General features: G+C 38.9%; 1 protein-coding gene across 3 annotated transcripts in view; it reads right to left on the reverse strand.

The window, feature by feature from the left end:
* Positions 1-663: 663 nt before the first annotated feature.
* Positions 664-23,159, reverse strand: part of Ptp4a2 (protein tyrosine phosphatase 4A2) — a 30,859-nt gene continuing 8,363 nt past the window's right edge. For 2 of the 3 annotated variants that reach the window (XM_048434274.3, XM_087904571.1), the window contains exons 2-6: positions 14,203-14,899; positions 11,181-11,273; positions 6,025-6,155; positions 4,887-4,961; positions 664-2,994 (exon numbers count right to left, since the gene is read on the reverse strand). In XM_048434274.3, coding sequence (XP_048290231.1) covers positions 2,886-2,994; positions 4,887-4,961; positions 6,025-6,155; positions 11,181-11,273; positions 14,203-14,298 — 504 coding nt within the window. In that variant the 5' untranslated portion in view covers positions 14,299-14,899 and the 3' untranslated portion in view covers positions 664-2,885. Of the gene's footprint in view, positions 2,995-4,886; positions 4,962-6,024; positions 6,156-11,180; positions 11,274-14,202; positions 14,900-18,823; positions 18,914-23,159 lie in introns of all 3 variants that reach the window. The other variant, XM_087904570.1, reaches the window with a different exon arrangement.

Here is a 23,159-nt window from a genome sequence, read left to right on the forward strand (position 1 = left end):
TGTAACAATTTCCTGTAGAGCTAAGAGCAATTATAACAACCAGCCACAGAATCCAAGGGGGCTAATACAAAGGACAAGGTTAACGCTAAACTGTGGGACAAACAGCTTGTAGCTGACATAGCACAAAGCCATCCACTATAACCTTGTTTACCAAGACAGGCTCTTGTCATGTAGCCCAGGGTAGCCTTGAATGCCCTGATCCTTCATGCCCCTAGCCAGAGTGCTTAGATTACAGATAACCCCACACCCAGCTTCTATCCACTATAACTCTGTTTCCTTATGACTAAGGTCCTCTAAAGTAGCATTCATCTTTTCTTTGTACCTTGGCACTTATCTAGCTTACCAGCGATTGAAGAGAAATTATATGATACATAAAGCAGCTAATTCTCCACTTCTAAGAGTTTAAAGAAAAATCATTATGCCTTATCCAAACCTATGATGTAAACAAATTCTTTAAACTGAGATGCTGGAATTACTATGTTGCACCCAAGAGTTGAACCAGAACTGTATTACTTGTATCCGAACTGCAGTCGGGCACATCCTACTGAACACCTCACTTCACCTCTGGAAGCACAAGATCAGGACACAACTCGGGCCTTGAGAATACCAGAGACAGGAGATCAAACAAAGTCAATTTGGAGGTGGGGAAAAAATGCACAAAGAGCATGTAAAATATGTTTTATTGTTCTTTAAAAGGGTTCAGGGTTTGGTTTTAAATCAGGCTGCACACCTTTCAAAAGTCTGACATCTCTCACCATGCCAAACTGGCTTCCGCTAGCAATACTTCATTAAATCCAAAAGAAAAATAAAAAAGTTTTAATTTTGAGGAAAAAAAAAGTCCAGTTCTGAGAACAATTAACATTAGTCTTATTTAAAACAAAATGAGGGCTGTTTTATGCTGTTTTATACACCTTTCTCCTCACACAGAACGAGGAATGTAACTCTGTCTCAGGCAGGAACTGATACTGACGGACACCTGCATGCACACACCCTCAAGGCGCACACGTGCTCATGCACAAATGCACACAGCAAAGTTCTGAGCATGTCTAGTGGAAAAGGCTTTGCTGGTTTTGATCAAAACCCCTGTAGTCAACAGTAAATCTAAACTTAGAGGGCAAGATATTTTGATCTTGAGTCTATGTTAAAGCAATCTATTGTCATGTTCTGAAATAAGAAAATTTTGGATTGTATCATCATTTTCTACTTTAAATTCTAGAAACAATGTAAAAAAAAAAGCATTATTTTTCATTTTCTGGAAGGCAGGAAGGATTCCACAGATCTAAATTGAGTTAAAAGCAGAACAATTCCAGCAACAGTAAAGAGGCAGCATACAAAGCTGCCAGCATCTGAGGGACCAAATGAGATGTCCATCCTACTGGCCTAACCGATACTAACAAAAAGGGAAGTTTATGGTTCTGCATAATAAATTTCCACTGGGACAAGATGATGCTAGGCCTGCACTCAGGGCTTGGGCAGCAGGGCACTGTCAGTAAGGAACATTTAGGGGAAGAGGTCCAGAGTCCCTGGAGATGCCCCTCCACTTGCTTTGTCACTGCAGCCTGGCCAACTGCCTTCTGCAAACAGGGAAAAGCAGTTTTCTGTGTCAGCCCATTTAACAGAGAATACGAAAAACACTACCACCTGATGCCATAGCGCAGTCCCCTTCACCACTCACTCTAGTGCTGACCACTGCCTGTGACAGCCTGTGGACACACACTCTCAACACATTACTGGCTTTGACAGTGATTTTTTTTTTTCCCTTTAATCTCAGAAGAATCTAGTAGTAACAAGGTAATAGGTGGTTACACTAACTATACCTATAGAGAATAATTTGGAAAACCACCACCAGACATTCCTCAAGACCAAAATACTGCAAATGTTCTGTTGCTCCTCTTTTCTGAAATCAGCTCTAAAGTTTTAACTATTGCTTTCCCATGACACTGTCAGAGAGCAAATCCACAGCCCACAGTTCTACAGTTAGAAGCATCCTAACTCTCCTGGACAGGCTAACGATGACCTGGGGTTGACTCTTCAATAAAGTTTCTGGGATGCCCACTCCTTCCACTGTTGGGAAAAAGGACTCTACTCTCAGCTAAGTTCCAGCAGACAGACTCCTCTTTAAGATGTCATTTCCACACCATTTACCAAAAAAGGTTCCTGGCTAACTTTCATACCTAACTAATGTCAGGCAGGGTCGTGATAAAAAGAAACTAAGATGACCGCCCCACCAAAAACCTCTTATATGGCATAAAATATTTGTACTGCTTTTCTTTTGCTCATTTTTTTTGGGGGGGGGGAGGGGGGTGATGGGCTTTTTTTGTTTTGTTTTTTTTTTAATTTTCCTAAAAGTGCCCAGGTGGGCTTAAGGCTGCCAGACACACATCTACAGCAACAAGGCTTCTTTCTATTCCATCTACATGTATCAGGAGGTGGAAGAAAGGGTAAGGGGCAGGAAGGAAGAGAGAAGATGGGGAAAATTCACCTCCTCAAATCCCACAAGAAGACCTATGTGCCAAGCATAATGGAAGTGTGTGCTCCCCAACAACTGGCTCCACACTGGTTTTCCTCAGACATCTATTTTGGAAAAAAGTTTAAAAAACACAGGAGATTTTGAAATAATTCAATCCTGGCAGAAATCAAAACTCCAAAACTAGGAGCAAAATCATCTTTCACTAAATTAATCCCCTTTCCTTTCTTTTTTTCTTTTCTTAAACATTTTATTCGTGTTATAGAGGGATTTATCGTTTGCTTTCTTCTCAATCATTAGGAGTTGAGGAGTACTGAATCCATCACTACTTTGATGACACAGGTAAGATTCCAGATTCACATTTCCAGGTACCAAGAGTTCCCTCTAGTGCCACGATCCAGTAAGCCTTCCTCTACTTCTACTGAACACAGCAATGCCCATTGGTATCTCTGAAGCGTAATCGCATCTTAGGTCGGTATTTCTCCAAGTAAAGCAGCTGTTTGGAATTGAATGCTCCCCTTCTTTTTCTGAAAATACAAGAACAGTACACTATTATCATGTAGCCAGAGCTGCATGGCTTACAGAAATGTACTATTTATAGTATAATGCCTTCTAGCTAGCTCTCCCCAGATGAAAACCTGAATATTCCCCATATCACATCACTTTTAAAAGTTAGAACATGAAGGGGTCTTTTTTTTGGAGGGGAGGGTTAATGTGTGTGAGACAGGGTTTCCCTGTGTAGCCCTGGCTGTCCTGGAACTTGATTTATAACCAGGCTGTTCTCAAACTCATGAAGATCATCCTGTCTCTGCCTAGTAAGTATTGGGATTAAAGATGTATGCCACTACCTACCTCTCTCCACTCCACCCCCCCACAGGGTTTCTCTGTGTAGCCCTGTCTGTCCTGGAACTCACTCTGTAGACCAGGCTGGCCTCAATTCAGAGAACTACCTGCCTCTGCCACTAAGTTTGGTTAGATTAAAGGCGTGTATTACCACCGCCTGGCTGAGTAGGATGTCATTCTTTGCCTGTAATAGTAGTTTATTTAAACAAAGATCAGCAAGGTTTATCGGTTTATCGAGAACAGCTGGCTATATTCTTTCCAATTAGATGAACAGATTCTTCAAAACAAATATTTAGTGCACTCTTAAAAACTAAAACTAGATCATACTAAGACAAAGCCTCAGGTTCAGGACAGACTGAGGTGGCAGACAGTGGACACCACTGTCCCAGAGCTGAGAACCATACATTTCATGTTTCCTGTCAGCCATCTGTTTCCTTTGTTAAAGAAAGGAACAGCATGATGATCTATTATTTCAGACCAATGTCAGGAATGCCAGGTTACTACCATTACAATTTTGTATGACAACAGGTCATTAAAAAGTACCAAGTGGCTGGGTGGTGGTGACGCATGCCTTTAATCCCAGCACTCGGGAGGCAGAGGCAGGCAGATCTCTGTGAGTTCAAGACCAGCCTGGTCTAAAAGAGCTAGTTCTAGGACAGGCTGCAAAGCTACAGAGAAACCCTGTCTCGAAAAACAACAAATAAAGTACCAAGTGGGGGCTGGAGAGATGGCTCACTCTTCAGAGCTCTTCCAGAGGACCTGGTTTCAATTCCTAGGACCCACACGGCAGCTCAAACTACTTGTAACTCCAGTTCCAGGGTATCTGACATCCTCACACATACATGCAGGCAAAACGCCAATGTATTGTGAAGATTTGTCACTCATACTGGTTTTTAAAAACGCTGACTCATCAGTAGCCAGACAGGAAGTATAGGCAGGGCAACCAGACTAGGAGAATTCTGGGAAGAGCAAAGGCTCAGTCGGCAGTTACCAGCTAGACACAGAGAAAGCAAGATGAGAATGCCTCACCAATAAAAGACAAGAATTAATGGGTTAATTTAAGTTGTAAGAGCTAGTTAATAATAAGCCTAAGCTAATAGGCCACAGTTTATAATTGTTATAAGCCTCTGTGTGTTTCTTTGGGACTGAATGGCTGCAGGACCAAGCAGAACAGAAACTTCGTCACACCAATGCACATAAAATTAAAAATATAAAGTTTTCTTAAAAAAAGCACCAAGTGCCTAATCTGTTTTTCCATGTACGCCTTTTGCCTGCTGGTCATACGAAATTGCACTGGGTGCTATTATGGAATACACTGATCAATCTACTCATTGTCAAGATTCCTAGACATCCAACCATATACTATTATGCCCAAATTTGACATTTAAATTATAAGAACAATATTAAAAACTCCTGGTAGTCTTTGTCACTTGTCTTTATCTTTCCCTCTATTTTCAAATAGTATTTTAAGCCCAAATCAGCCACTTCTTACATATTCCAAATGACTGTTTTCTATAACCTCTTCCTCATGCATAACACCCACTTGGGATTTCTGAACATACAACTTCATACTCACTGTCTTATAAACTGAACAGCATCTTCATACTTCATTCCACATTCAATCAATGCCAGTGCCACTAGCACAGGAGCCCTGCAGAGAGGAGGTCATCATCATAAGTATCCACAAGAATGTAAAGGGTTTGTTTTTGTTGTTTAAACTGAATGCTTATACATTCCAATTTGAGTTTTGTGCTGGGTATGGTGGCACACGCCTTAAATATCCCAGCATTTGGAAGACAGGCAGATATCTGTGAGTTCAAGGATAGCCAGGTCTACAGAGTGAGCTCTGGACAGACAGGACTATAAAATAGAGAGACCTTGTCTCCAAAAAAGTTTAAAAATAGGAGAGGGAGAGAAAGGGGGAGAGAGAGAAGATTAAAAAAAAAAAAACTCAAGATTTTCCTCTTTAACTTAGTAATCTAATGTTTTCTTTAATTCTGAGACAAGGTCTCACTATGTAGACCAGGCTGGCCTCACATTCACTCACCCAGCACCACTATACTCAGCTTCCCTACACCCCACCCCCACCCAAAGAAAAGCGTCTTGGAAAGCCCATTAATAGGACACCATCTCTGAATACCTGAGAAAAGCAGTAAGCAGCGCTAACGGCCCAAATCACCATCACCTTGAGGCAATGGCATCTCACAGTAATATTCTGAGTCACAGGGCACACTATAAATTGGCATTTAACCTTCTGTTGATCAAAGTGTTGAAACACTATCTCAAACAATACTTAGCCAAAAAAAAAAAGGAAGGTTCTAAAATCAGTCAATTCTCATTGTCCATACATCAACTGTTCAAGAGTTTAAAAGTAACCTGTCAAATTCCCTTTCATCTCAATCCAAACTCAACTATGTACATATAGTTTAACCTCTAAAATTATTTTAATTTTAATTTGTTGCTCATTTAATGACCTAAATATGTCTATTTCTTGAAATGGGGTAGGGATCCTCATTACAGGCAATATAACATTAGAATCAGATCCAGACCCAATACAACTGGCTCTTAAGAGAGCTTATTACACTGGCATTTGCTCATTTTCTTTCCAGTAATTTAGCATTATTTAGTTACTAAATGCAAGTTCTACCAAGGTGAAATTTTCAATTGGTTTACTTAGATTCAACAACTTCAGAAAAAAAAAGTAGAGTTTTTACCTTCCCAATCCTGCCACACAATGCACTGCAACACAGCAACCTGGCTCTTCACGAAATTTGGTTTTTAACAGGTTTAGCCAATCATCTACTATTTGATTAGGGGGTGGAGCTCCATCATCAAATGGCCAATCCTGAAAAGAAATGACTTCTTATATTAAATTGGGACTAACACCTTAATACAGATGAACTGAAATTAGCAGTCAGGACAGGCAGGCAGGCTTAACTGAATTAACTATATCACTTAAACTTATTCTTTTGTTTGTTTCTGAGACAGGGTTTCTCTGTGTGGTCTTAGCTGTCTTGGAACTTGCTTTGTAGCTCAGGATGGCCTCGAACTCATAGAGATCTGCCTGCTTCTGCCTCCCTGGTGCTGGGATATGCCACCACTGCCCTGCTCTGTACCTATTCCTAACACAATTTTGATCACCGCTGAAAAACTATCCAAGACCAAAATTTGAATCTGTCAAGTAAGTCTCCTCAAATGAAATATAATCAATGTCATAAACATCTAAAGACAGACAAATATACACATAAATACTGTAAACTGAACCTAGGGACTTACTGATACTAGGCAAGCATTCTTACCATAACACCGAGCACTATCTTTCTTTTTTTTTTTTAGGTTTATTTTATTTGTTATATATACAGTACTCTGTCTACATGTCTATCTGCACGACAAAAGAGGGCTCCAGATCTCATTATGGATGGCTGTGAGCCACCATGTGGTTGCTGGGAATTAAAGAGCAGTCAATGCTTTTAACTTCTGAGCCATTTCTCCAAAACCCCCACACTCCCATCCCTGCCAAGCACTGTCTTAACCAAAATCTCTGTCACAAATTCAGATGTTGTATGGTCAGAGTAGCAGGTAGACATGATAGAAATAACTACTAAAGCTAAGGCCAAACATTGCTAATGTGATATAGGTCCCACCTGGTCATGTGTGCCAGATGAAATCCCACTGGTTTATTCACAAGTGCTTCTGAGAATTATTCCCCTTGGCTATATCTCTTCCTTAGAAAAAGGTTTCCTGAAATCACCTTTATCATTTCTTTCTGAGATACTATTATCCTCGTGTGAATAAAATTAGTTTTAGGTGGGGAGAGATTAAACCACCCAAATTATACATATGTCAGTTAGTAAGGACAATGTCAATGATAGGCTCCTGAGACTGTTTTCTTAAACATTCTCTTTATGGTCCCAAGTAATCTAAGCTGGTCTTGAACTTGAGAATTCTTCCACCTCCCAAATTCTAGGATTACAGATATGTGCTGAAATAACCTCCCCTACTATTTAGTGAAGAGACAGGGTCTCTAGATAGCCCTGCCAGGCCCTGAACTTCTCAGCGCCCTCTGTCCCCCACTGCTGGGACTAAAGGTGTGTGCCAACAGGAGCACATCCAGCCCCTCTGTCCAGCAGTCCTCCTTGCACTTCCCTAACAGCACACCTGCTTGTCAAATCTTCCTTGATACTAGGCAAGAGTTCCTAGCCAGGCGGTGGTGGCGCAGACCTTTAATCCCAGCACTTGATAGGCAGATCTCAGTGAATTTGAGGCTAGCTTGGTCTACAGAACTGGTTCCAAACAGGAAAACAGGCTCCAAAGCTACACAGAGAAACCCTATCTCAAAAAACCAAACGAGTTCTTAGTAACTCCAACAGAAATGGACAGGATTTATCACATTTTATGCACTCTTTCCCCCCCTCCCTAAAGGACAAAAATGAAATGGGAAATTGTTTTATAGTTCTTGAGACTACTATACTGAAACTAAAAACCCTAGAAAATCAATAGGCACTAAACCGATCCAGCAATCATTATTGGCACTAGTGGAACATTCTAAGTAGTCCACTGGTCACAACAGCAAATCATGTTTGAATTGTCACTGATGTCTTATATGAAGGGCTACCACAGTATTACTAACAGTTGCCACTACATTTCAACTGTACACAAGCACCCTAGAGGAGAGCTGACTTCCTCCAACACTTCCTTACAGCACACCTGGATACGAAACAATGTGCAGAACATGCTGCCCTTACTAATAATAAGCAGTTTCTTTCTGTGGTTTTTTTGTTTGGGTTTTTACATTTTTAGACAGGGTCGACTCAGTATATAGCCTTGGCTGGTCTGGAACTTATATAGACCCGGGTTGGCTTCAATTTCACATATATTTACCTGCCTCTTCCTCCCAAGTATACCACCATACTTAAGCTCTTTCACTTGTTAAATGTAATTCAAATTGGCTTCCCCCACCTCCTGCCTCAGTTTCCCAAGTGCTAGGATTCCAGGCATAGCCAACACAACAGCAGTAATTTTTTTTTTTCCTTGAACAGGGTTTTGCTGTAGCTTTGGAGACTGTCCTGGAACTAGCTCTTGTAGACCAGGCTGGCCTCAAACTCAAGATATCCACCTGCCTCTGCTTCCCAAGTGCTGAGATTAACAAACCGACTTAACAGTCCTTTTTAAAAAAGCATTATAATTTAGAAACATCAGAACCTATACACTAATGATACTGACATCACCACTAGCTAGCTTATCTCAATGTACCTGGTGACTTGCAAGAGTACTTAAGGAATTGAAAGGTGACTACCCTTCAAGAGGACTCTTTCCAAAACCTTTTTTCTGGGAAAATACAAATAAACCTGTGTAGGAAAAAGTAACTTCCCTATTTTCTTCAAGTTTAAGTTAGACCTTTAATTTTATCTGGGCAAAGCTATTTAAAACAAAACAGAAAGCCAAACTTAAAGGACTGAAATAAATCCTAGATCTAACATTATCTTCTACAAACTAATTTAGGGTTGGTAGTTCATTCTGTTTTATAAAGGTGTTCGTCAACATTACTGATTCAAAGAGTGTGGTCAATCCAAAGTCTTCTCATGCTGCTCATTATCAAAACAAGGTGATTTCTCATGTACCCACTAAAGAACACAGAAGAGGAAAAATTAACTCGCATTCAGCCTAATTTCAGAATCCGAATCTTCTGTTTTTTGAAACAGGGTTTTATTATGAAGCTCTGGTTGGCTTTTACCTTCCTTCATTGTAACCAATCTAATCCTAAACTTATAATTTTCCTGCTTAGCTTCCCAAGTGCTGGGTCAGAGATGCACCACAGTTCAAGATTCTAAACTCTTTCCTTAAAATACACAGGGCTGAGGGAGGGAGAGCTAGATGGTTCTACATATGAACACAATAATGAAAGAAAATTTTATTCATAAAAGTTTAAAACAAGGCTAGCGAGATGGCTCAGTGTTTAAGAGCACTTACTGCTCTTCCAAGGACCCAGGTTCAATATCAGAATCCTTATCAGATGGCTCACAATCACTTGTAGCTTCAGCAGAAGTGTTCTGCTGAACATGCTGAAGTGTTCATCAGAACATGAACACACAATATGCACAAAATTAAAAATATTAATATTTTAAAATTAAAAAAACAACAACAAACAGAACTAGGCTGGGGACATAACTCAGTTGGCAGAGCGTTTGCCTAGCATATACGAAGTACTGGGTTCACGCCCCAAAAGTGCATAAATCAAATGCACCAGCATATAGCTGTAAATCCCAGCACTGGGAGGTAAAAGAAGGAGAATCAACTACAGTGAGTTTGAGGCCTACCTACAACATAAGGCTTCCTCAAAAGATAAAATCACAGGGCTGCACTGTACACATGTATTGTTACCAACAGCAGCTACAGTCCAGGGACTGGAGTCTTTTAGAATAGAAATGCAAGCCAATTGTTTCAATGCCATTCAAATTGTTTTAAAATTATTTATTTGCACTTTATGTGCATTGGTGTTGCCTGCGTGTATGGTCTGTGTGAGGGTGTCAGAACCCCTGCAAAAGGAGTTACAGTTATGAGCCATCACCATGTGGCTGCTGGAAATTGAACCAGGGTCCTCTGAGCAGTCAGTAACCTTAATCACTGAGTCATTTCTCCCAGCCCCACAGTGAAATGATTTTTTAAAAAACACAATGTGGCAGTAGTTTTAATGTTTTTACTAAAGTAAAAGTCAGAAAAGTATGAATCACATACATGAAATGACTAACTACCTATCTGCATCAACCTTTCAAAGTCAGGCAGTACCTGGGATCACAAAGATCTACCTCTCCTTATTCCCAGTTACTTACAAAAGCCCCAGCTCTCTTCCTCCTACACTGCTCTAACAGAGGCACATAAGACCTCACAGCCCTGAAGACTGCAAAGTCATTTCATACCTAAGAGTTAACTCTTGTGATCCAATTATTCAGGGGAAATGGCAGAGCTTTTTTTTTTAAACTAATCGAGTCTCTTATTGTCTGTAAAGAAATAGCAGTTGGCAAACTTGCTTTGTATTCAAACTGAACTGAACTAGCTCTAACCCTACTAGAGAGCCTAAAGAAACCTATTGAAGCGTTATTCTATACTAAGATGCCTTTAGCCCAATCTTTAGCCGATTTTTGCCTCTCTTTTAGTTCTCTATAAATTATCCACAAAATATTAAGTCACTAATCTAGTACTTACAAAATGGAAGAGGATATTTCCATATGAAGTATTTCTGATGGAAATTACTTTGTTATATTCAAATCAGTAGCCTAGAAACAAAAGCTAAATACTGCATTAATCTCCAAAATACAAGAATGACAGTTTTCATTGTGTGTGTGAGCACGTGGAGAGTCTTGAGACAGGGTCTCACTGTGGTAGCCTTGGCTGGCCTGAAACTATGTGGACCAAGATGATTTTGAAATCAGAGAGAGCCTCCTGCTTCTGCCTCCTAAATGCTGGAATTCAATAAAGACAGGAGCTACCATATCCATCCTTTTTTTTTCTCTAAAATTTCTAAGACATGATCTTTTAATTCAGATTCTGGGGGTCAATCTCAGGTTCACACACTTTGACTCAAGCACTTCATCCTGTGAGATATTCCCCAGTCCCCAATTTCCATGTTTTAAAAATAAATTAAAAATAAATGTGTACTCAATTTTGCTTTCCATTTGTTGAAAATACATTGCAGTTGTAGACTCCAAAGACACAATGAATAATGCTGCTCACGTATTAATCCAAAGAAACTCAAAAAGACTGCTATTAAAACTGCCTATTAATGTGGCACTTGAGTAACAAGGTTCATAAATATCAGTGTGAGAATGTCAGTATATATTTGTAGGAACGAACAAAAACACTATACACTCACTAGAACGTGGATTCCTTCTTTTTCAACTGGAGCTTTGTCATATGTAGCATCACAAACTCGAACCAAAGTTGTCACTCCGTACTTCTTAAGTTCCTTAAAAAAAAAAAAAAAGACATCAGGGAACTTTTTGGGGGCTCTGAAACCTGATTTTTTAGAAATGTACTATTATAAACAGAAACTACACGGTGTCATTCTTAGGCAAAGTTCAAAACTGATCTCACTGCAGCAACACCTAACAGACACACTCCTTGTGGGAAGATTCATCTTTCTATAGGGCAGTGTAGTAGCACAGCACAAAAACTTCACAGTTCATACACACACTGACCTGAAAATTCTACTCTTGGAATTTCATTTTAAAGGGGTAATTAAGACAAAACAGCTTACACAGCATCTTCATCATAGGTAGAACAGAATGCTAAACACTAGAAATGTTTATTAATGTTCCCCAAGAAAGGGAATGGCTGAGGGATGGTACACCCATACAAATATTATGACAGCTATAAAAGTAATACTGAAGAGACTGGGGAAAGTTTTAAATATGTGATATGATCTTACATGTGCATACACAACACGTAGGGGGGAAATCTAGAAGCCAAGTTATTTAACAATTCATTATTTTTTGTTGTTGCTTTGTTTTTATTTTTTTGAGACAGGGTTTCTCTGTGTAACAGTCCTAGCTGCCCTGAAACTCATTCTGTAGATAGGCTGGCCTCGAACTCACAGAGATCCACCTGCCTCTGCCTCCCTAGTGCTGGGATTAAAGGTTTGTTCTGCCATGCCTAGTCAATTCGGTGTTTTGAGTTTATATTATTTTTTTTTTATTTATTTATTATGTATACAATATTCTGCAGGCCAGAAGAAGGCACCTCATTACAGATGGTTGTGAGCCACCATGTGGTTGCCGGGAACTGAACTCAGGACCTTTGGAAGAGCAGGCAATACTCTTAACCACTGAGCCATCTCTCCAGCCCCTATTATTTTGCTTCTGTTTATTTGGATTTTGTTCTTGACTATTTTTCAAGACAAGGTTTTTCTGTGTAATAACCCTAGTTGCCTTTGGAGACCAGTCTGGCCTCAAACTCAGACATCGGCCTGCCTCTGTCTTCTGATTGCTGGATTAAGAGTATTCAATACCAAGCCTGGCTCTTATTTTGCTTTTCTGTATGCTTTGTTATTTGTGTAATAAGCACTTATTGATTTTCTCCAAAAGTTTAATTTTGAAATTAGAAAGAAAAAGTGATTTAAAATTATAGACAAATGCCTTGCTCTTTTAAGCAGAAAACACAGCCAGGAATGGCTCTCCAGAGGCAATGTCAGGCAGATCTCTACAGCTCAAGGACAGACAGGGTCATAGAGTGAGACCCTGTCTTTAAAAAAAAATTATTTACATTTATTCATTTTTGTGCCTGTGCTTATAAATATACCACAATGTACACATGGAGATTCCAAGACAATTTTCAAATTTCAGTTCTCTCCTTCCATATGGGTTGATGGCCATTAGGTCTGGTGGTTAAGTACCTTTACGCACTGAACCATCTCACGAGCTCCCAGCTAGGAATTTTAAAAATTAATTTCAGTTGGGCAGTGATGGCACATACCTGTAATCCCAGTACTTGGGAGGCAGAGGCAGGTGAATCACTGTGAGTTCGAGGCCAGCCTATCTACAGAGTGAGTTTCAGGACAGCTAGGACTGTTACACAGAGAAACCCTGTCTCAAAAAAATAAAAAACAAAGCAACAACAAAAGATAATGAATTGTTAAATAACTTGGCTTCTAGATCCCCCCCCACGTGTTGTGTATGCTTATAAGTACACATATGTACACTGAGAAATTCTGTCTCAAAACAAAACAAAAAAATCTATTTGACATCAGCTTTTCCCTCAATAAAATGAGAGTCCCAGCTGCTCTACCCTATAACACATCAACAGAATTCGCATTTGACGATACAATCTATAAAAGATTAAAAACTTTACATTCAAACATTTGCTAAAGAGTAGAGTTTCTGGGCTGGAGAGATGGCTCAGTGGTTAAGAGCACTGTCTGCTCTTCCAGAGGTACTGAGTTCAATTCCCAGCAACCACATGATGGCTCACAACCATCTGTAATGAGATCTAGTGCCCTCATCTGGCCTGCAAGTATACAGGCAAACAGAACACTGTATATATAATAAATAAAGATTTATAAAAAACAAAAAAAGAGAGAGAGAGAAAAAAAAAAAGAGTAGAGTTTCTTCATTCTAAAAGGCGGGGGGAGGAGAATGAGACTCTGTTCTACTACCAATGACCACTTCCTTCCCCAAGTTTCTGGGTTCCTATACTGTGCTAACTACTGTTACTAAGTAGTTTGGAGTATCTTTTCACTGAGATTTGAAGTATAACATAAGTTTTTATTTTTTTAATTATTACATTTTAATTTAATGTACATGGGACACACACGTTTGTTATAGCATGTGTATGAAGGTCAGAGAACAACTTGGGGGAATCAGTTGTCATAGTCCCAAGGATAAAACTCAGGTTGTCATACCTGACAGCTGGCTCCTTTACCCATCTCATCCACCCCTTAACCTAAGTGTCATTACGACAGACTTCAGTGTCAGTTCTACCAAATACAATGAGCCACTGGGCAAATTAAATAAATGGGTTTGAAAATGAGTGGTATTATCTGTAAGAGGAAGGGAACAAGAGTGCCTGTGTCATATCAAATTTTTGCACCTAGACAGAAACAGTGCTCAGTGCTTATTGCAATGTTGGGTATAGACTGTGCTCAACAAATGTGTTTTATTACTGAAAATGACAGAAAGTACTGTTAATAAATGGAGAAAGAACACAAGATTTAAAGTACTAATCATAGTATCCCCAAATTTCCTAAATATTCTTTCAAAAACTCTATAGAAACAATTCAGCCCAATATAAACTATGACAGGATAAACCATTTATAGTTAGATTACACAATTTTATGTTAATTTTAATAGGATTTTAACTATAAAAATCAATCCCAAAAGTAGACTACGCTACAATCTTACCTCTGTGAACTTGTTGAGAGTAGCGTTGGTGGGGTTGTGAGTTATCAGAAAACGCATGTTCTCGTAAGAGATCTCCACAGGGGCTGGACGGTTCATTATGGCAAATAAAAAGTGTGAGCGTGCGTGTGTGAGTGTAGTAGGGAAAATGGGGTTGGGGGGCTTCAATAAATCTTGAAATGTTCCTCAGCAGAAAACATTAAAAAGACCACTAAAATGCCTATTATTGATCACTATTTTCTCTATTCAACTTGTTTACTCCTTACAAAGCTTCTCTCTTCAACACAGGCAGAAGTATTCAGAATCCACGTCAATCCAAATTCAACTTGGGCCTCAATGTCTGCAGATGGATACCTTCAGCCTCCAAAAAATCCAACTACATACAAAATTTAAGCAGCCTTTAAACTACATTTAGGCACTAGTGAGACAAGTTAAAAGTGTAGGTTCTTTTCCACTTTTGTTTACTTGATGCTTAATTTTACTGGAGTCATTAAAAGAAATATGCTTGCAATTAAAAAGAAAAAAAGCCTACTACTTCTGAGGCCAGTCTCGGTGTCCAGAGTCTTCAAGGCAATGTTAATTATGGCACATATATCCCCCAAGCTCACTTGTCAGCGAAAATGCTGTGCTGAGCCTGGCAGAAGTCTGCCCTCACACTCAGAATCGCCATAAATGTGCAACGTATATTCCAACGAAAAACCTGGAGAAGAGAAGCATACGGAAAAGGAAGTGAGATTCAGAACAAAATAAACATGAAGTCTTAAATAAGAATGCATTCTCTAAGAGCCCAAAATAGGTCAAAGGAGGCCAGTGACAACCACCTGTAAAGATTAAAAAGGTGCACACATAGTAAGAGTCTTAAACACCAGTCTTTAAGTCTTTTTTCAAAACTGATTCAACACAGTTAATGGGGGAATAACTTATTTCTAACTCATTTTTCAATGTCTAGATCTTAAAATTCGTTCAAATCCTAAATTACTTGAAAACTTTCATTAAATAATTTTTAGCTGTTCAGGTCACAAAAATACTATATTTTTCTGCTTTTGATAGACCTTTCACATATATTCTTTGTTAAATGTGGTATCTATTTGTAAATAGGCTGAGGACATTTAACAAAATCCTACTTCAAAGATTTGATCTTATTAAATTGTACGCATCGCCCTCCTCAGCAATACTAATCCATCAAGCATGTCAAATATTTTATTTTAGGGCTGGAGCTGTAACTTAGCTGGTAGAGTGCTTGTCTAGCATCCACAAGCCTAGTTTCATCACCAGCACCTCATATAAACTGGGTACAGTGGCATATGTCCAGTAATTCTAGCACTTGAAAGGTAGAAACAGGGATATCATTCTTGGCTGCACAGCAAGTTCAAGAAGGCATGTCTGAATAAATGAATAAATAAATAAATGGAAAAAAGGAAAAAAAAAAGAAGAGGGCAAGTCTGGGCTCCCTCCGCCCCTGTAGCTTGCTTGTTTATTTATTTATTTATGTGAAAAGAAGAGAAAGGACTTGTCTCAAGTCACCTGAATTAACTGGGTCTCAATCTATTAGCCCTGTGGTTTTTATGATTTACCACCATTGTCTGCTGACCACACATGTACAAACCCAACCTCCTATTTCCAACTCACTTTACCCTTACTACTATTTTTCACATCACTGCCTCAAGATTACAGAATCAGCAGGCATGGTACAGTGCACCTGTAATCTCAGCTCTCAGGAGGTTGAAACTGGAATGTGAATTTTTAGGCCCTCCTTGGTTACACAGTTACATAGTGAGCCCCTGTATTAAAAATAATGTAGGAAATTTTTAAAAAAGAGAGCTGGGAAGTAAAGGAAGATGAATTTCTGTATGTTTGAGGCCAGCCCGGTCTACAAAATGAGTTATTACACAACAGCCAGAGCTACATAGTAAGACCCTTTCTAAGAAAATATAAACAATAATTTTAGGGCTGGAGAGATGGTTCACTGGTAGAGAGAGTATACTGCAAAAATAGAACCCAACTTCAAATTTCAGTATCACACTGGGCAGCTCCCAATACCCTGTGATTCCAGCTCCAGAGAGATCTAAAACCTCTAGCCTCCAAGGGCACCTACATTCATTCATATGTGCATACCTAGCACACATACACAAATAAGGCTAGAAGTGTTAATAAATCTTTCAAAAAAATAATTATGGAGCTTGGTGTGGTAGAGCACACCTTTAATCTCAGCACTCAGAAGGCAGAGGCAAACCAATCTCTATGAGTTCAAGGCTAGCCTGGTTTACATAGCTAGTTCCAGAACAGCCAATGCTCCACAGAAAACCTGTCTAGAAAAACCTAAAAAAATAAAAACAAACAAAATTTTTTAGGACTTATTTTATTATGTGTTTCGGTGTTTTGCCTGCATATCTTTACATCATATACATGTAATGTCTATGAAGGCCAGAAGAGGGCCTAGAACTGGAGGTACAGATGTTGTGAGACACCTAGTTGGTGCTAGGGATCTGGGCTCTCTGGAAAAGCAGCCAATGCTTTTAACAAGCATTGAGCCATCATCTCTCCAGGCCTTAAAAAAGTAATTTTAAAAGGAAAAAAGAAATGTGAAATCAGTAGTTAACAGTACTTCTTGGTTTTTCAGAGGACCTGGGTTTGATTTCCAGCATCCACACTGCAGCTAACAACTGTCTGTGGCTCCGGTTCCAGACAACCTGACACCCTCTTCTAGCCTCTGAAGGCTCTTGCATGCATGTTAGGAGCAGTTACACATATAAGCAAAACATCCACATACATTTAAAAAAACAAAAGAAAATATAAGATATCTGAAGGTCAGTGATCCCACAGCATTCTTCTCTCCAAATATTACTAAAACACAAGGCAAGTCAGAGCAGTAGCAGAATCCTAATTTTATTTTAGGCCTGCTGCTTTGAAACAGTTTAAGATGTTTCATTACAAACAGGCTCATTCAAATGGTAGGTTCCTCTGGAAACAGGGACATGGTCTAAAAAGTTCTTTTTCTTGCCTCATCTATAAATCACCAATAACTAAACGCTTATTTGATATTTCAAGGCTGAAAGTATAACCCAGAGGTAGCATGATTGCCCAACAGGCATAAAACCCTGGGTTTGACAACCCAGCACTGCAAAAATCAGTGTAATAATAATTTTAAAAGCTGGGCATAGTGGCACAGGTCTGTAAATCCCAGTACTTGGGAAGCAGAAGCAGAAGGATCACCAAGTTCCAGGTCAGCCAGGGCTACATTTTTAGACTTTGTCTCAAAAAATACATTAAATTTGTAACAATAAATATATTTGTGCTGGGTATATTTCAGTGACAGAGGGCTTGTCCAGCATGCACAAGGCCTCAGGTTCTATCCCCAGCACAGAAAATAAAAATAAAGGCTGTATATGACCAGAAAGAAAAGAGTATGAAAGATATATTGGTGAAAGTCACTTAGTGAAGAAAGTGAAATACAGAGAACCTGGGCTGACAAACATCTTCTATTCTCACATCTTTCTTATAGTCTCATTTTATAAATGGCATTATTTGTGATATTACCATGGACACAAAACTAAAACATTCCTAAAATATGGCCCAGCCTGGTGGTGCATATCTTTAAACCAGCACACAGGAGACAGAGGCAACCAAATGTCAGCCTGCTCTATACAGCAAATTCCTAGCCAGTCAGGGCTACAGAGTTGAGACCCTGTCTTTAAAAAAGGAAAGAGCTGTGCAGTGGTGGTTCACGCCTTTAATTTCTAGCACTTGGGAGGCAGAGGCAGGAGGACCTCTTGAGTTGGAAGTCAGCCTGGTGTACAAAGTGAGTTACAGAACAACTAGGACTATACAGTAAAACTATCTCAGGAAAAGAAGGGGGGGGGCAAGTTCAAGGTCACTCTTGGTACACAGAAATTTCTGACCAGACTAACTACAGATCTCTGTAAGTTCAGCCAGGTCTACATAGCAAGTTCCAGGACAACCAGGGCTACATAGAGAGATCATATCTTAAAAAAAAAAAAAAAGCAAACAACTAGTCTTATAATTCTCAATTCTAGTTGCAATCTCAAATACACGCTTACACAAGACATTTTACAGAACACTCCTTGTGCAGCCAAGGAGTTTTAGAGCAAAGCTGGGAGAAATGCAGAAATAAACTAGTCTGACCTTTTAAAAATTCAAAGATCTTGTTCAAATAGGTTAAATGTTTTAAGTAAGACCAACACTATTAATTAGGAACAAATCAAGACAAGAGCCTAGATCTCCTGACTTATTTTTTTTCCTTCCATTTTGGATGCACTAACATATTCTTCAAGTTCCATTCTTTCTGCATGCAAGTCTAACTTTTCTTCAAGTATCTGCAACTGCTGACTTTTGTGAGGAAAAGATTACAAGAAACTACTCAAAAACAATGGTTTGCATACACTGCACAGCAAAACACAAGGAAACTCTAACCTGCATTTGAATCTTTTGGTTCAGTGTTATCACAGCTAATGTGTACCAGCTGAGCTGAGGCACTAAAAGGCTTGCATTGTAGTGGCAGCCAGACTTAAAAGCTCACAGTCCTAGCATCAAATTTTCTACCTAGTCTCTGGTGTTTGCCTGCTGAGCAAACAAAACAAGTTTTATCCCATCTTCTTCCTCTTACTTCATTTTGGAAGAGCCATTTCCAGGGACAATGATAGCTTTTTATTAGATTTTCAATTCTTAATTCTGAAGAGCTCCAACAACAGAATTTCTGCCAAAAGAAACAGTATGTTCTATCAAAATTCACAGACACATAATAAAAGCAAGTTTCTGTCCCACCCATTCTCCCAGGAGTTCCATTACACACCAACAGTACAAGTTTTGCACCTATCATTTCAGATGAACTAATGTTAACTGCAGTTGACACTCAATGCAAAGCAAACAACCTGTTTTTAAAGCAAAATCTCCACCATAATCTACCACAGCTAGGATGCTCAAACATTGCAGAATCCAACACTGTTCCCAGCACCCATGTCAGGCAGTTAGTTCACAACAAAGCTGGCCTCCAAGAGCACTCTCACACTGGTATATACCGCCATAGACATATACACAGCTAAAAAGAAAGTTATATTTGATACAATTCCATTTTTATGTAATATTTAAATTTCAGCAAAAGAATATACTTTCACAGAAGAATTGAAAAGAATAATCTGCAACAGAAATCTCTTTGATCTAAGCGGAAGGCTAGAAAGAAGGATAGAAAGTAGAGGGGAAGGATGTAGGGTTTAGGTTTAGAAGAATAGGCAAGCAAGCAGAGTCCTAACTAGCTGAGACAGTATGGAAACTGCTTAAAACTCCGAGGGTATAAAACAAAGAGATAAATCCTGGGGTTAATATTCTACTGCTTGTATCTAAATGAGAATCTACAGCCAACTTGTATGAAATAACCCAGTACCCATCCTTTAACTGGAGTATATGTATGTATGGTTTGTTTTTCAAAATAAGGTTTCTCTGTGCAGCCCTGGCTGTCCTGGAACTCACTCTGTAGACAAGGCTGGACTCGAACTCAGAGATCCACCTGCCTCTGCCTCTCAAGTGCTGGGATTAAAGGGATGTGCTTCCACCGCCCTGCAACAGGGTACATTCTTAAAATGGAGAACTAGGCAAAGGTAGTAAACTAGATCTATAATAAACAAGTATGTAAAGATAGATGAAAGACATTAATTTAAGGCAATTCTAAAGATGCAGGGCAGAGTAAATGGCATGCTTTTAGAAATGCATGTGTGCACTTTCATAACCATGAACTATCTGAAAGGTTACAAAGACAAGGGGTAAGGTTTCCTGGAGGCAGAGAAAGGGTGGGGAGGGACTAAAGGACAGAAGCGTAATTTGCTTATCTTAACATACACCTTTTGGATGATTTTAGCTTTTCCATGTAATACTACATATCTTTTTTTAAAAAAATTCTAGAGTGATAAAGAATCTCTAATGACTTAAATTTATGTTTCAATCAATGCTGTAATAATCACAGGGTTAGAAAATACTTCCAGAGGGCTAGTCCCTCTGTCCCAGGCAAGTCTGTTACTACAGTTCTGAGAAGTTTTCGTATTTGTTAAAGACTCAGCAAATTTCAAGTCATGCCTTAGCAACTACAGTCCTGTTAAAACTCTGAATACAACATTTCAAAGGCATGAGAAATCAGCCCTATTTAATTTGATCCAATCTTAATAACTTCAATCCACTCTCATCAAGCTTTCCACCTCTTCCAGCTCCAAATTAAGTCGTATAAACCTCTAATGTGATGACCTATGCCAGTAGTCACCAAATTAAAATAGCACATCAGAATATAAATGCACAATAAAAGAATTCTAGACAGAAGGAAATAGAACCTGAACCCCAAAGTCTAAAACAAGTTTACATACTCTTATTTTTTTAACAGGAAGTCATGCAAATGAGTCTGATTAGTCTCTATAGTCAGGCAACTTAAAACCAAATGTACACTGTATGCCCCGCCAAAACCTTGCATTTTCCCTAAAACAAATCCAACCTTCATGAACAAAAATATCTGTGTCTCCCATTAAAATAAATACAAATGACCTAATCTGAATTTATCCAGATGATCTAAAATTTGTGTCTAGATAATATATTAATTTAAATATTTACTGGATTTATACTGTCATATACTCTTAAGGCAATAAGCAATTAACAAAAACAAAAAATTCCTTTATTGGAATACATTTTATATTTTAGTGGGGAAAAAAGATAAATATAATACCACTCCTTAGAGAAAAATGCAAAGCAAAACAATCTGTAGTTCCAGAAGAAACAGGGATTCCAATTTTTTAAAAAGAAAGAACTTGCTAGAAGAGTGACATTTTTACCAAGCCTAGAGGGTGTGATCCAAAAAAATACTCAAGAGCATTTTAGACAAGCAGATAAGCTGTAGTTACAATCATAAATGACATGCTTTGGGTGTTCCAGGAAAAACAGGAGGGCCAGTGCTACTGGAAAGAGGACAAAGAAATGCAGAGTCAGAAGTGAGAACCTTACAGGCTCCATAAGGTTTTGGCTTTCATTCAGAAAACAATGACCCTCAAATGAAACCAATTAACAGTTTCCTTCAAAAATGACAATTTGTTTTAAATAAGAGATCACTCCAACTGCTTTATAAACACACACTGGAAAAATGATATGGGTAGAAACACAAAGATGGATGAGGGGGGCCTGTTGCTACAATCTAGGAAATAAGGCAACTTAGAACAGTGACAACCCAAAGGATAACGTAAGTCAGTCTTCAGATATATTCTGAAGCAGAACCTAGAAGGCTGTGCCCACAAACTGAATACTGAAGGTGAAATTCAAGGTCCTGAGTAACTGTAAAACTCATAGGCACCTACTCAGACTAGAGACCGAAATCATCTTGACCATCAAAAATAGGGAGACTGTTGAATAAAATATACTGTACTGTTTTGATTATTTGAGAAAACTTCTGAAGAGAACTCATTTTTACCAATTAAACACTTCTCATTTGGTTAACTAGTCTCAAACTAAAATTGCTTCGTTTTCCTGACTTACTCCAACCTGAACACTGCTGAGGCACAGATTCTCCAGCATGGGTCACCAAACTTGTTTTATCCTCTAAAGCTACAATTCATCAAACAAAAACTAGAGACACAACTTCTTGAAACTTAGAAGATTCATATTATTTCCCTCCTTCTACTGACTCTGATCCCAGACAATAAAGTATCTACTGTGTTTTTTACAAAGCAGGAACCAAAATATCTGTAAATAAGATAAAAATAGCAGGGCAGCATCTTTAACTGGTTAAAGAGAACAGCTCTCACAGAGTTTCAGAGGCACTCCTTGCTTATTCCCACTCCTGCACTTCCTCCTTGAAGAAGGGAACTTGAGAACGAAGTTCCAGTACAGAAATCAATAATCCGTTCTATAAAAAGAAGCCATGACCTTGATGGTAGGAAATGTCTTCACATTTCAGAATCAGCAAAGACACATGGCCTGCCACTCAAAATGAAAAGGAAAGCAATTAACCAACAACCACCTGCTTCCGAGAACACTGACAGCTGCTCACTCACATCCAGTGGGTCCTGTTTCCACCCAAATGAAAAGGAATGGTTTCCAAATCAAATCCTAATGATTAGAAAAGAATCCCTTTTTTAGTGATATATTCCTCTACAAAGTTTTAAGACAAGCGCTGTAGTATTTTCCAAGCCACATTTGAAAATGTACTTTTCAATAGCATGATGTATTTTTCCTCTAAAAATTAGCATCTCTCCAGATAAATATCTTGTCCTAAAATGTCATTTTTCCTTCCATAAATGAAATTCATCTGGGCTTGGTGACACATGCCTGTAATACCAGCACTCAGGAGGCAAAAGCAATAGAACCACCATAAACTAGAAAGTCAACCTGGGTTACAGTGAGTTCCCGGCCAACCTGAACTACAGAATGAGACTTTCAAAACACAAAATGGGCTGGAGAGTTGGCTGAGGTTTAAGAGCTTTTACTGTTCTTGCAGAAGGCCCAACTACAGTTTTCAGTACCCATGCAGGGCAGTTCACAGCCACCTGTGACTCCAACTTCAGAGAAACCAACAACTGTGGTCACTACAGCCACCTGCACTCATGCGCGTGCACACACACAATTTAAAATAACAATCTTTTTTTTGAAAAAGCTCAAAAAACAACAACAAAAAATACATGAAATGCAAATTATGTTATGCAATATGCAGTATTATGTAATATGCAGTATTAGGGTTAATTTTTATTTTTTCTTTAAAAAATTATACTGGTTAATAATATGAAGAGACCTAATGGTATAATCCTGACATTGGGTGCTGATCTAATTATTTTCAGTTAATCTTTTAAAAATTAAAACAGCTGGGCCAGATGGTGGTGATGCACTCAGGAGGCAGAGACAGGTGAATCAGAGTTCAAGGCCAGTCTGGTCTCCAGAGTGAGTTCTAGGACAGCCAGGGCTACACAGAGAAACCCTGTCTC

The sequence above is a fragment of the Myodes glareolus genome, chromosome 3, assembly GCF_982192425.1.
Source record: "Myodes glareolus chromosome 3, mMyoGla1.1, whole genome shotgun sequence".
Lineage (NCBI taxonomy): Eukaryota > Metazoa > Chordata > Mammalia > Rodentia > Cricetidae > Myodes > Myodes glareolus.